The sequence below is a fragment of the Lissotriton helveticus genome, chromosome 2_1, assembly GCF_964261635.1.
Source record: "Lissotriton helveticus chromosome 2_1, aLisHel1.1, whole genome shotgun sequence".
In the NCBI taxonomy this organism is placed as follows: Eukaryota; Metazoa; Chordata; class Amphibia; order Caudata; family Salamandridae; genus Lissotriton; species Lissotriton helveticus.
Window position 1 is genome coordinate 118,698,700 of NC_136059.1, and position 12,150 is coordinate 118,710,849.

At 46.5% G+C, this 12,150-nt stretch overlaps 1 protein-coding gene across 9 annotated transcripts in view; it reads right to left on the minus strand.

The window, feature by feature from the left end:
• Positions 1-8,948: 8,948 nt before the first annotated feature.
• The window catches only part of DCTN1 (dynactin subunit 1), a 669,529-nt gene continuing 666,327 nt past the window's right edge, over positions 8,949-12,150 (minus strand). For all 9 annotated transcript variants that reach the window (XM_078674588.1, XM_078674584.1, XM_078674585.1 and 6 more), the window contains one exon: positions 8,949-9,499. In XM_078674588.1, coding sequence (XP_078530714.1) covers positions 9,362-9,499 — 138 coding nt within the window. In that variant the 3' untranslated portion in view covers positions 8,949-9,361. The remainder of the gene's footprint in view (positions 9,500-12,150) is intronic.

Below are 12,150 nucleotides of genomic sequence, written 5' to 3' on the forward strand. Positions count from 1 at the left end.
CTGTCGAGTATACGTCTCGCATGTCTTAAAACCTGAAGGCATTTGCACACTGTTCCCTGATGCAAAAAGGTGTCGTAGTAGAGCAAAAATACAAACGGCCTGAGGATCTGCTTCTCCAGGTTCGCATTGTAGTGCGGAAAAGACAAAACTGACGTCCTCGGGCCAGAAGAGAATTATATGGCACAGCTGACGTCACATATGGAGACAATGTCATTGTGGAGCCGTACGGCGCAGTCCCCCCGAGCGCAGTGGGACTACTGAAAAATATCAGGATACAGTCTGATGCCTGGGGAGAATGCAAAAGTTAAGGAATCTGTGGCTAGAAGTCCCTATCAGATATACAGATTATCCAAGCAAGGTTTCAGCCTTGGAAACTAAACCAATTTTTTTTTAAATTTATTTTATTTATACAAGATTTATAATGCGCATGGCTGCCCCAGCGACGAGGCGTCCCAGCGCAACCAGAAACCGTCAGAGCGATCAGGAAACTAACAAATGCGGAAAGTTACAGAATGGGGAACAACCATGTTTTCAATGATTTCCGAAATGTCAAAAGATTGGGAATCGCTCGAATGCTAACTGGTAGAGAATTCCAGAGTTTAGCTGCCATAAAACCAAAAGAGCGACCCCCAGCCCTTGCTTTCCTTACTCGAGGGACACAGACCAAACCATGGTTTGTGGAGCGCAAAGCGCGCCTCGGAAGATAGGGCTTCAGCAGGCCAGATAGACCAGTAGGGGCCTGCTGTTTCAAGATTCTATGTACAGTGCATAGCACCTTAAACTGAATACGGGCTGCAATCGGCAACCAGTGCAGTTTCAAAAGTACTCGCGCAACAGATTGAGATCTTGGGAGTCCCACTAGCATGCGGGCTGCCGCATTTTGGACCCGCTGCAGTCGTTTGATACTTGCCTTATTGGCACCTAAATATAGGGCGTTGCCATAGTCGAGCCTCGCAAGAATGGAGGCTTGCATGATGGTTTGGCGAACGCTGGGCGGAAAGAGACGAAGCAAATGCCTCAGTCCTCTCAGGAGCCCAAAGCAGACAGCAGCAACAGCTCTGGTCTGCTTCTCAAAAGTTAGGCCGGAGTCGAACCAGACACCCAGGTTCTTTACCGCCTCCTTTGGAAGCGGGGCAGGTTTCCGATGTTCAGGCCACCACAGCTCAGACCAGAGCTCCTGGTCCTTCCCAAATAAAAGAATCTCAGACTTGCTGGCATTTAGTTGAAGACAATTAGCCTTCATCCAGTCTGATAATAGCCAGATCCTCTTTAAAGGACTCCAAGTTGGCGCAACTTTTCTTTGAGAAGGCAATCACCAACTGGGTGTCGTCAGCATACGACACTATGGACAAACCTCTGCCTCTGGCTACCTCCGCTAGGGGTCCCACATAAAGATTAAATAACAGTGGGCTCAAAATAGAGCCCTGGGGTACCCCTCTACACAGGGCATGTTCCTGCGAGTGGAAGGGGGGCACAGATACCTAGAACGACCGCCCTGACACTGTATCAAAAGCGGCGCTTAGATCCAGTAGGACCAAGGCCGCGGAGTCACCTTCATCCAACCGACTACGAATAGTCTCTGTGACAACAAGAAGAGCAGATGCGGTGCTATGCCGAGGACGAAACCCGTGTTGGGAAGGGTCGAAGATATTGTGCTCCTCTATGTATCTGGACAAGATGGAATTAACATGTGCCTCCACCACCTTAGCCATAAACAGCAGTTGGGAAATGGGGCGATAGTTACCAGGGTCGTCCGAGTCAAGTGAGGGTTTTTTTTGTAGTGGAATGATTTTAGCATGTTTCCACGCCCTTGGAACGGAGGCTGATTTCAATGACAAATTGGCCAATTCAAGAGCCACAGGGGCAATAGATGGTAAGGACTGATGAAAATAGGATGCCGCCATTGGATCCGCAGGCGAGCCCGACTTGATTTTTACACTTAGCGTCTCGAACTCCTGAAGCGACAGCAATGGAAAACACAACAGGCCCCCACTCGGCTCAGTATCTGACCCTCTCAACAAAGCATCTTCATTTGGGGGACTACCTTTAGGTAGGCCCTGATCGATCCGCTCCACTTTCTCCACAAAGTGATGAGCTAAGGCCTCACAGTGATGGTTCGAGGCCACAGGGGAAGTATTAGGCAGACCTGCGCTCTTCATATTTTTAAGTAGCGAGAAGATGGTCTTAGTCGGATTAGCACTGTTCAAGATTTTATTGGCCACAAATTCAGCCCGCGTTTTGCGGATGAGCTTGTGATAATCTTTTGCCTCTCGATAAACTGCTTTGGCCGCGGGCTCATAAGAGCGGCGCCAGGCACGTTCCAATTGCTTACAACCCTTCTTTGCCTGTGTTAATAGGTCTGTGAACCAAGGGTTAGATGGCCCACGCCTCTTACCTCCCCGTTTTGCTGGAATGCAGCTGTCTAATCCAGCTATCAACCAGTCATGGAAGCACTCTTGTGCCTCCTCGATGTCCACAGGGAGCCGAGGTCTCAGCTCTGCTAACTGAGTGGCGAGCGATTCTTGGTCTAACTTATACCAGGGCCGTTTGATCATGACTACAGGATGGACCACTTCAGCTCTGCCCTGCCACCGCAGAGAGAAAGGAATAATTGAGTGGTCAGTCCAAGTCAGTGGAACCGGGGAAAGGACCTTCAGGCATTCTATGTTGGAAAAGATGGGGTCAAGTAAATGCCCGGCCACATGTGTGCCCTCCAAGACCAGTTGCGGTAGCTGAAAAGCTTTTAAGTCCGCTAAGAAATTGGAGATCACAGCCTTACCCTCCAACTTAAGGTGGAGATTAAGATCTCCCTGGATGGTAAAGTTCGCTACTTTACTAGCTAAAGGCCCAACTTTATTCACCAGATCTTCACAAAAGTTCTCAGAAGGCCCCCAGAGGTCTATAAATTAAAAGACCAGACATAGTCAGGTTGCAATTAAGCGCAATTCTAAATAGAGCACTCTCGCAGCCTGCTATTTCCTCCTTTTACAAACTGACGGCAAACATGGCTTTGGCTATTACCGCAATACTGCCCCCACTTCCCCCTTTTCTGTTGATGTTATATAAGGTAAAACCATCCAGAAGGGCCAGCCCTGGTTCCGCTACAGTATCTTGGGTCAGCCAAGTTTCTGTGAGGAAGAGGGCGTCAGGGGCCTCCGCCATGAGAAGGTCAAATATTTGAGCGTAGTGACTCACCATAGAGCGACAATTTAGGCTGAGAAACTTGTATATAGTTTGGCTAGAAGTACATAGGGACTGTTTCACCCCACTAACCTTGAAAGTGCAAATATCGCATGCAAAATCCAGCTCATGTAAGGCCCACGGTACCGCTGAGCACTCAGAGGCCAGCCCCATGAGCTCCTCACGGGAGTAACGGAAAATTTCACCAGTAAAAGGTGCAGGGGTCCTGGCGTCTGGCGTCGACCCGGCGCGGACGGGCGCAGACGGGCTTGCCTTTGGCGCGCCAGCGGCGCGCGTCCGCAGCGCGGGCGCCTAAGTGAGGTCATTTATAGTGACCCAGGAAGTGGCCAGGCAGGCGATTCTGCAAACACTAGTCTGCAGGCTTGGCAATCCTCCCCCAAGATGGCGCACAACCTCTCTCCTTTGTGCCGGGTGATTAGTCTAAGAAGGTAGCAGCAGCAATGGGGTGAGTGTATTAAAAGCGGCGAAAATAAAAATCAGATAAAATAAACGTTCCACACAAACAGCAATTCAATCTTATATCAAAGATACGAATCAAGTAAAAGTGCAATGCAAAAGCTCCTGGCTCACGCCTCAGGAATCTGGTTACCTGCGCGGGCGCCTAAGTGAGGTCATTTATAGTGACCCAGGAAGTGGCCAGGCAGGCGATTCTGCAAACACTAGTCTGCAGGCTCGGCAATCCTCCCCCAAGATGGCGCACAACCTCTCTCCTTTGTGCCGGGTGATTAGTCTAAGAAGATAGCAGCAGCAATGGGGTGAGTGTATTAAAAGCAGCGAAAATGACAATCAGATAAAATAAACGTTCCCCCCAAACAGCAATTAAATTTTATAGCAGAGATACGAATCAAGTAAAAGCGCAATGCAAAAGCTCCCGGCTCACGCCTCAGGAGTCTGGTGTTGCGGTGTTTTGCAAACGTATGAAGAAAATCTAAAGATGCGGTCTTCTAGATCATCTGTAAACACTACCATCTCAAGAAACCAGTAGCCTCATAGTATCTGGTGACCACCTATAGGAAGCTGGCGCTATATATATAGTATACCAAAGTGAGGTATAGTGTGCACAGAGTCCAGTGGAACCCCAAAGGTAGGCAAAGTTAGATAGCACCTCACTCTCTAATTGTGGTAGTGTGATAGAGCAGCAAGGCAATATCAGAGGACAGTGTTAAGCATTTGCTGTACACACTCAGTCAGCAAATGAATTCACACACTCAAAGACTAAAATTTCAGACCAATTGTTTTTGTATAAAAATATTTTTTTATTTTCTAGAACCAAGCAAGCCTGGCACAGGTAAGCAATAAATAATGTACAGTAGTAATGCAATTGGAATACAGTTTGAATGATAATTGTATATGCACTCGGTTTGATTTACAGTATGGATGCAGATAAATGCAATACTTAGTAAATGCAGTACATAGACTTGAATAGGCTTTTTAGTAACCCTGGGCGTAGGACTACGCTATGCGCAAATTGCACATAGCACAGTGCAAAAACGCGTAGCGGGCATTTTTTGCTTGCGGTCCTCATCGTCAAGTTGCCGACCGCGAGCAAGCAAAATAACATACCGGCGAGACTTTCCTCGTTCGCGATCAGCAACATCAAGTTGCCGAACAAGAGCGTGGAAAATAAACATCCCGGCAAGATTCTCAACGTGGGAGGTGAAGTTTCTCATTGCGAGTGGTAACGAATGCTCATGACCACTCGCGATGTTTACCTACCAGACCGCGTTGAGAAAGCTGGCGCTCGAGTACAAATCTACTCGAGCGGCAGAATACGACCGCCTGCACTGTGCAAGATGCAATTTGCAATGATTACACAGTGGCGGATGCTTGTCCGCACTGTGCAATCAGGGCGAACAGCATTTTCCCTACCGCACTACGCGTAGCCTGCGTTGTGCACTTCGCGTACCGCTACTACGAGAACTACGCCCAGGGTTACTTTGAAGTAAAATAGCAGAAATTTAACTTTTAAGATTACTAGGCTTACACAGACTAGTACACCTAGATACTCCTAAAAACAGGAAAGTAAAATCGTTTTTGTTAGTTAGTAAATATTTAAATAATTTATTTAGGTTTTCAAACTCAACACTTAGAAACTTTTCCAAGAAAAACAGTCAATGTTATCCTATGATGGCAAAATAGTGTTATCGGTTTTGAGGTAAGTATTTGGTAGTGGGAGATGAGGTTCTGGGGGTAGACTCAGGGGTCACCCAGGGTCAAGGATGCACTTGTTACACCCTCAGCAGCACTAGGTGCAGAGTGCCGAGGCCCAATGTTATCCAATGAGTAGGGGGCCTCTGGTTGGTGGCTGCTGACTAGCAGGCCACTTGGTTGTGGGAGCAAAGCTCCTGAACTTTAGCTCAGGGCAAATGGGGAAACAAATTAGCACCAAAGGTGTACCCTTAACGGCACTAGGGCGGCCAGGTGCAGGGTGCTGTTTCAACGTTGGGCGCCCTGGTTTCAATGGAGAACCTCCGGTTTGTAAAGATATTGCAGGCTTGGGGATGAAGGTCTTCTGGGTGCGACCACCACTTTGGGAGGTAAGTTAGGTACCATTGGTTTGGGCACACAAGGCCATAGGGTGCAGGGTTGCCTTTTGGGGTCGAATCTTCTTACCAGCTCCTGGTCGCGGTTAGGGGGGCCTTCTGGATTCAAACTGCAGGCGCCTGCTGGAGGTAGGTCAGTGGTTGCCGGATCTCGGGTCAGGATCGCAGGGTGACCTCCTCGTAGTGATTGCCCACTCGAGCTCGGGCCGTGGAAGGCAGGTGCAGAGTGGTGCGGATTCTGGGTTTCCGGCCAAGGCCAGAGGTTGCAGATAAACAAATCCGGTGTTCACAGGAGACAGTCTTTGTGATAGAAGGCAGGCAGGTCCTCTGGGGTTTTCGAGGTTGCTGGCTGCAGGACACACCGGGATTTGGCAGGAGCAGGTTTGAGGGGGACACAGGCCAGTAGGGCAAGGGGCCAAGTCAGTGGGCGTCTTCATCTCGTTAGCTGCTGCACGGCTGTTCCGTCCTTTTCTTGTAGATTCTTCTTGTCTAGGAAGCAAGGTTCAGGGGTGTCCCTAAATACTAGATTTAGGGGCGTTACAGGTAGGTAAAAGGTAGGGACCAATGGGTCCCTTCTCTGGGGTCCCACCCCCTATTATGTCACCCTCCAGTGGGAGGGGAGCATGAGCCTGTCCCTGACTGAGTCCCCTCATCTTCAAGATGGCGTGGACGGAGAGTTGTGCTTCACCTCGCCTCCACCACCTGAGAGGTGGAGTTGGCATAGGTGGGTACACATCTCTTCCGCACTTGTTTTTCCGGCCGGTTCTCCCGCCCAAAGTGGGGGTCAGAACTAGTGGGGACCAGTTGCTGAGAGCAGCAAGTGGCCTCCCCTTCGTGAAACCTGCCCACCCTGGGGGAGGAGGCTTGACACATCGTCCCAGGATGTGCATCGTTCCAGGCCCCAGAGAGCAGCAGGTTCTCGACCGAGGGGTCCAGAAACATGCCTGGTGGTGGCAGCTGAAGCAGCCACTCAGCCTGGACACTAGTGATAGGTTAGTTTTCAGGGGTGGCATCTCCAAGATGCCCTCTGTGTGCATTTTTCATTTAATCCCACACTGGCATCAGTGTGGGTTTAATGTGCTGATACCAACTCAGTTTTCAGTGGAGCCAATGTGGTGCTGTGGAGTTCGTAATGACAAACACCCAGCACCCTATACTCTTAATGGCAGCACTGCACTTACAATGTCTAAGAATGGACTTAGACACTGTAGCGGTAAAGGGCTCATGCACCTGTACCCTCACCACTGGTATAGTGTACACAGCTAGAGGGGTAATGGCCCTATGCCAGGGAAGTGGGTTGTAGGCATGGTACACAGAGATGTGTGCCATGTCCACTCTTCACTTTGTTCAGCACCACAACACGCATCCTGCAAAGGCAGTGTGCGAGTATAATGGTACAGGGCCTCTAAGGGTGGCTCAATAAGTGCTGCAGCCCTTAGAGGTCTTCCCTGGTCACAGTGACCTGGGTACCTGTGGTACCATTTGCCAGGGGATGATCTGTAGCTAGAGATGCCAATTGGGTTAGTTTTGGGGAAAGAACACAGGCCCAGGGCCCCTGATTGGCAGGACCCAGAGCACATCAAGACAACGTGCATCAGTAGTCTTGCAAAAAGTGGGGGGGTTACTGCAAAAGAAACACACTTTCCTACACTACTATTAGCACCTCCTGGTGCACATCACTACCCATTACACAAGGACTTTCATTAAAGCTCCCCTTTGGATACAGTGCTACAGGAGACAAACCTATCTGCCAACCTTCTGCTCCTCATATTTTGAAATGCACTGTGCAAATATAAATAAACAATATCTTCAGAGGCAACAACATCTCTTACAATCAAATGTACTCAGCAATGTTCCTTTCGGTACTGAAAAAATCACACAACAAATAACTCAAGAGGTTTTGCAAAAGTAATTTATTACTGAGGGGGCAACTAATAAATTAGTATCCTGGTTTTAAATACGGATTTATCAAAAGAAGTATACTGACAGTTGCATGGACTCAATTTCATTAGCAGATAAAAAAAAAACATAAATACACATATAAATACATATATGTATAATTTATATGCAAGTGTGTATACGGGTTTAAAAGCAGCTTTGTTTCAAGGCAAAAGGGCTTGTTACTGTTTTTTTCTGTAACAAGTTACCACACAGTCAAACAATGTCTTGTTAGAATAATGGGCCAACAAAACTGACTGAAATCAACAACATGCGGCAAGAGATAGAATATCATATTCGGATCACCAGATTTTGCCTTCGTTAGAATTTATGTCTCCAACTACTCACTAAACACCTCCTCCTGCTTGCGAAATGAGCAGTTCTTTCAGGTCTGAGGTCGCTCCTGCTGATATTAGCAGAATCTTCGTAATTTACAGGATGCTGGCACCTTAGTACTAATCCTCCTGCCTGGGTGTGTGCGAGTGTACCTGGAATTGGGCTTAGTGGATCTTTGATAGTTCCTCACAATATCACAAATCCCTGCAACCCCCAATTAAAGATTGAGGAAAAAGGATGTTCGCAGAGTATTGTATTAGACATGAAGCACTACAAAGGATTAGAAACGTGTCCAATGGTGGCACAGTCTACTGAACACAACTGAGGTGGTCAAAAGTTAGCCAACGTCACCACTGTATAAGGTCATTTTTCTTAAAAAGAAAGAGTTCTGATCCAGGAAAAACATGTCATACAGCCCAAGTAGAAGAACGTTTAAGTCTAAAATAAGGCCATCTGAAAAAATGTACATACCACATGTGAATATTACCCAGAGACATTCCAGAGCCTCAAAAGAATACAAAGTGGTACTCAATATGGCCCACTTCCTGTATTCTCTTTCAGTGTTGCTCCAGGAGGCATGCTCATTCTCACAGAAAATATGAAGGGAACTTGGTCTTCGAAGAAGGACAGAGAGTATTATTATTATTATTATATGAAACTTATAGCGCGCTCAGCTTACCCGGGGGCATCCCGGCGCGACAAGTACAAGTCTCTCCTGTGTGGTGTCAATGCCAGAGCTAAAATGGTGAATTTTAATCGTAAAACTATAGCAAATGTATGTAAAACATTCAACTACAACAAAAAAGAAAGCTACAAGGCGCTCAATACCATGGAGTGAACTAAGAAACTTGAAGACAAGTCTACCCTAAAGGCACCAATAAGGGCATATTTCAAACTCAGAAGAAAAAGACTAGGAATCTTGGCGGCGGCAATGGTAAAAAATGTACACTTTTAATAGTGGCTTTTTTCAGAAGATGCATGAAGTCCAGCTTTATACAAGACGAGAGTCTTCATATGATAGTATAGCTACCAAGGCTTGCAGTATAGTGGTAGTATGCAAAGGATATATACAGGACATAACAGTCAATCATACCAGCAAGTGTGAAACAGGAATACAGGCAAACTTTGTCAGCAACAAACCTTTGAACTTTATGTCAGCTTGAGAGAGCGAGCGCCCAATGTACGCCGGACTCTTCAGGCTCAAACTGCTTTTAACATTTTAGAAGTGATTCTTGTTTGAATCAATATTTTATTGACTTTAAATCAGGATAGTCTCTTATGATGCTCTGTCTCCTCCAATGCAAGAGATATTCATACAAGAAGATAGTGCTAGTGTTTTTCCTTTAGGAAATTAGCCGACCATGCAGCTCGTACAATTGTTCCTGAGTAAGGACTAGCCGATGAACCTGGCTCTGACCAGGCTTGCAGGGCAAAGTCACTTTTCCAATGTAAACACTGTCCTCCTCCTTTTCTTCTTTGGCCTGCAAGAAAAAGGATGATACATATTAAATTATTACATATGAAAAATGCGAGGTAAAGTTTCTTCATAAAACAAGTGGAGAATCTGCGAGTGATATATTAATACATGAAGGCAAAATGTATTTAAAATAGTGCCAAACCATGCCAATTAAACTCATTTTTATTTTACAGAAATTATTATAAATGTAGGTTTTCTGGAATAAATCTGAATAATCAACATCCTTATCAAACAGACATCCTTATCCAGTTGCTGGATTGTGTGGTGACTGAACGTGTTGTTTGATAAGGATGTCTGGATGTAGAATGAATGGAGAGAAGTTGGTTGTAAGTTATTTGGCGAATGGTTGCAAGATGTTTATTTGAATTGACGGATGAAAGGGGTGTGATGTTGAAAACAACATTTTGAATGGTTTTAAGATTCTTTAGTAATTGTGATATCCATTAAAAATGTAATTGGGATCAATACATTTTGATTAATTCAGACGGAAAAAGAGGTCTGAGGAACATGTTTGGTTTAAATGTGTGATCCCTGAGAATAATTTATTTTGAATAGGTATCAGTATTGGCACTTCTGCTGTTCTTTGAGTAATGGTCAGTGCCGCTGGGTCGGGAGTTAATACAAATTCCTCTCACAGGTATGGGACATATAGGTCATGACCAAGACAATTGGACAGTCCTCCTCACTTGGGCTGATCAGGAAGGGGAATATGGAGGGAATATGCCCCAGGATTGGAGGGACACCCATAATGCAAATCTAGCAGGCCCTCTGATTGGATCAGTTGTCAGAGAACGATGAAAGTCTGGCCTCATCAGCCAGTTGGTTGTTCAAGGCAGTTCTCTTTTCTGACAAGGGGCCGTCGAGGAAGCCAAGATCCAGGAGTCCAGGCCAAAGGTTAGATTGCTGTTCTCCTTTCAGACCTGGGGGTAGGGTTTAAATTTGAGGTGGTTTCTCTGTGACGGATTACCGGTGAAAGGAATATGCCAGTCTGATGGAAGGGAGTGGACTGCAGCTGATCGGGCGGGTTATTGAAGCAGAGAAAAGGCTGTCGGAGGCTATTCTTTCCTTCGGAACACAAGAAGACTTCAGACATCTGCTCAAGTTAAGGAAACTTGCGGCTTATCAACATTGAGAGATGGGGGAAGCTCCATGTAGTCCCTTGAAGGTGAGACTGCCGAACCCTCCCTTGTGCTGTGGGAGGATGCGGGTGCTTGTTTTTTAAAAACAAATGTTATTGATTGTCACATTGTCGCGTGTATTAGTTAAAAACATTTATCTAATTTCTGGCCATTTTAAGTCTTACCATATTTAATCGAGAGTATTACATTGACGCAATGCAGGTTAATCACATTTTCGATTTGGTATATTATCATTCACTACATTGCTGTGATTTGTAAACCTCCACATTGTGAATAAGGCCAACAACGCAACTAAGAACAACTGTCCTCTCTCCCCCTCCCCCCACCCACATTCTGGCCCAACGTGTCTGCAGTCTAGTATGTTGATGGTTCGCGAACAAAGTTGCATAATATTCTGAGTTGTGCAGGTGCGTGTACAGGCTACTCGCTCTGCTGCAGCACAGAATGTTGAAGCTGGACTTGCAATTTACTGTGTAGCTGGGGTATCAGGATGAGGATTGGGGTCTATGGCTTTAAAGCTCTCCAGCACGATATCCCACTCCATGGATATCGGGTGTTTGCGCAGTCCCTGAGCCTCCTCCCTCCGGATAGCTTCACTTTCCTCACCGCTCCATCGTACTACCTCGCTATGCCAAGTGTATCTTGTATTAGGTCTCATTGACTTCCAACTCATAGTCATGGACCGTTTCACTAGTATAAGAGCGAGGTTTAAAAATCGAAGTTGGAGTTTCTGAGCTCCTGTGCGTTTAAGTAGCCCTTATAGGCACTCTTCAATAGTGTCTGTAACCTGTAAGTGTGTGGTTATCCGTATAGCGCTACGCACCTCCTCCCAAAATCATCTAAGGCGGGGGCATGCCCACAACATGTGTATGAGATCCGCCTGGTCCATCTTACGACGGAAGCAATGTTGTGTATTGGAAACATGTGGTGCAGGCGGCGTGGTGTTAAATAGGACCTACGAAGAACCATGCACTGTATGAATTTAAACTTTGCATTTCAGGGCACTTGTTTAGGATGTTCTAAAATACCGCCCCAATCCTTATCAGACAGTTCCCGCCGTATTTAACCCAAGCATTTGGTTCTCAAACATGTAAGGGGCACTGCTGCATGAGCTCGGATACCAACATACAGCCATCCTAGGAGGTGCTGACCTTCACCCATGTAGTATAATGAGCGGACTAACTCGTGTGGCGGAGGTTCCATACACTGAGGGGCCCAACACTTCCTTACATAGTGTAGCACCATGGCATGAGTCAAATACATGTGATTTGGTGCCCCCGTTACGCTTGTGAAATTGTCATGATCTAGGAGAGTGTTGTAGCTAAACAGAGCTTTGTGCGTCTCCCACCAGGTATTGGAATCTCCAGTAGTGGAATATTTCCAGTATAGGGGATGGAGCGGGACGTATATTACAGTGCTTTCCTCCAGCATTGCATGGCTGTTCTGAGCAATGGTGGTGCAGATGGGGAGATTTTGCTCTTCGGCAGTATCCCCCAGTTAAATTCCTGTATTGTGT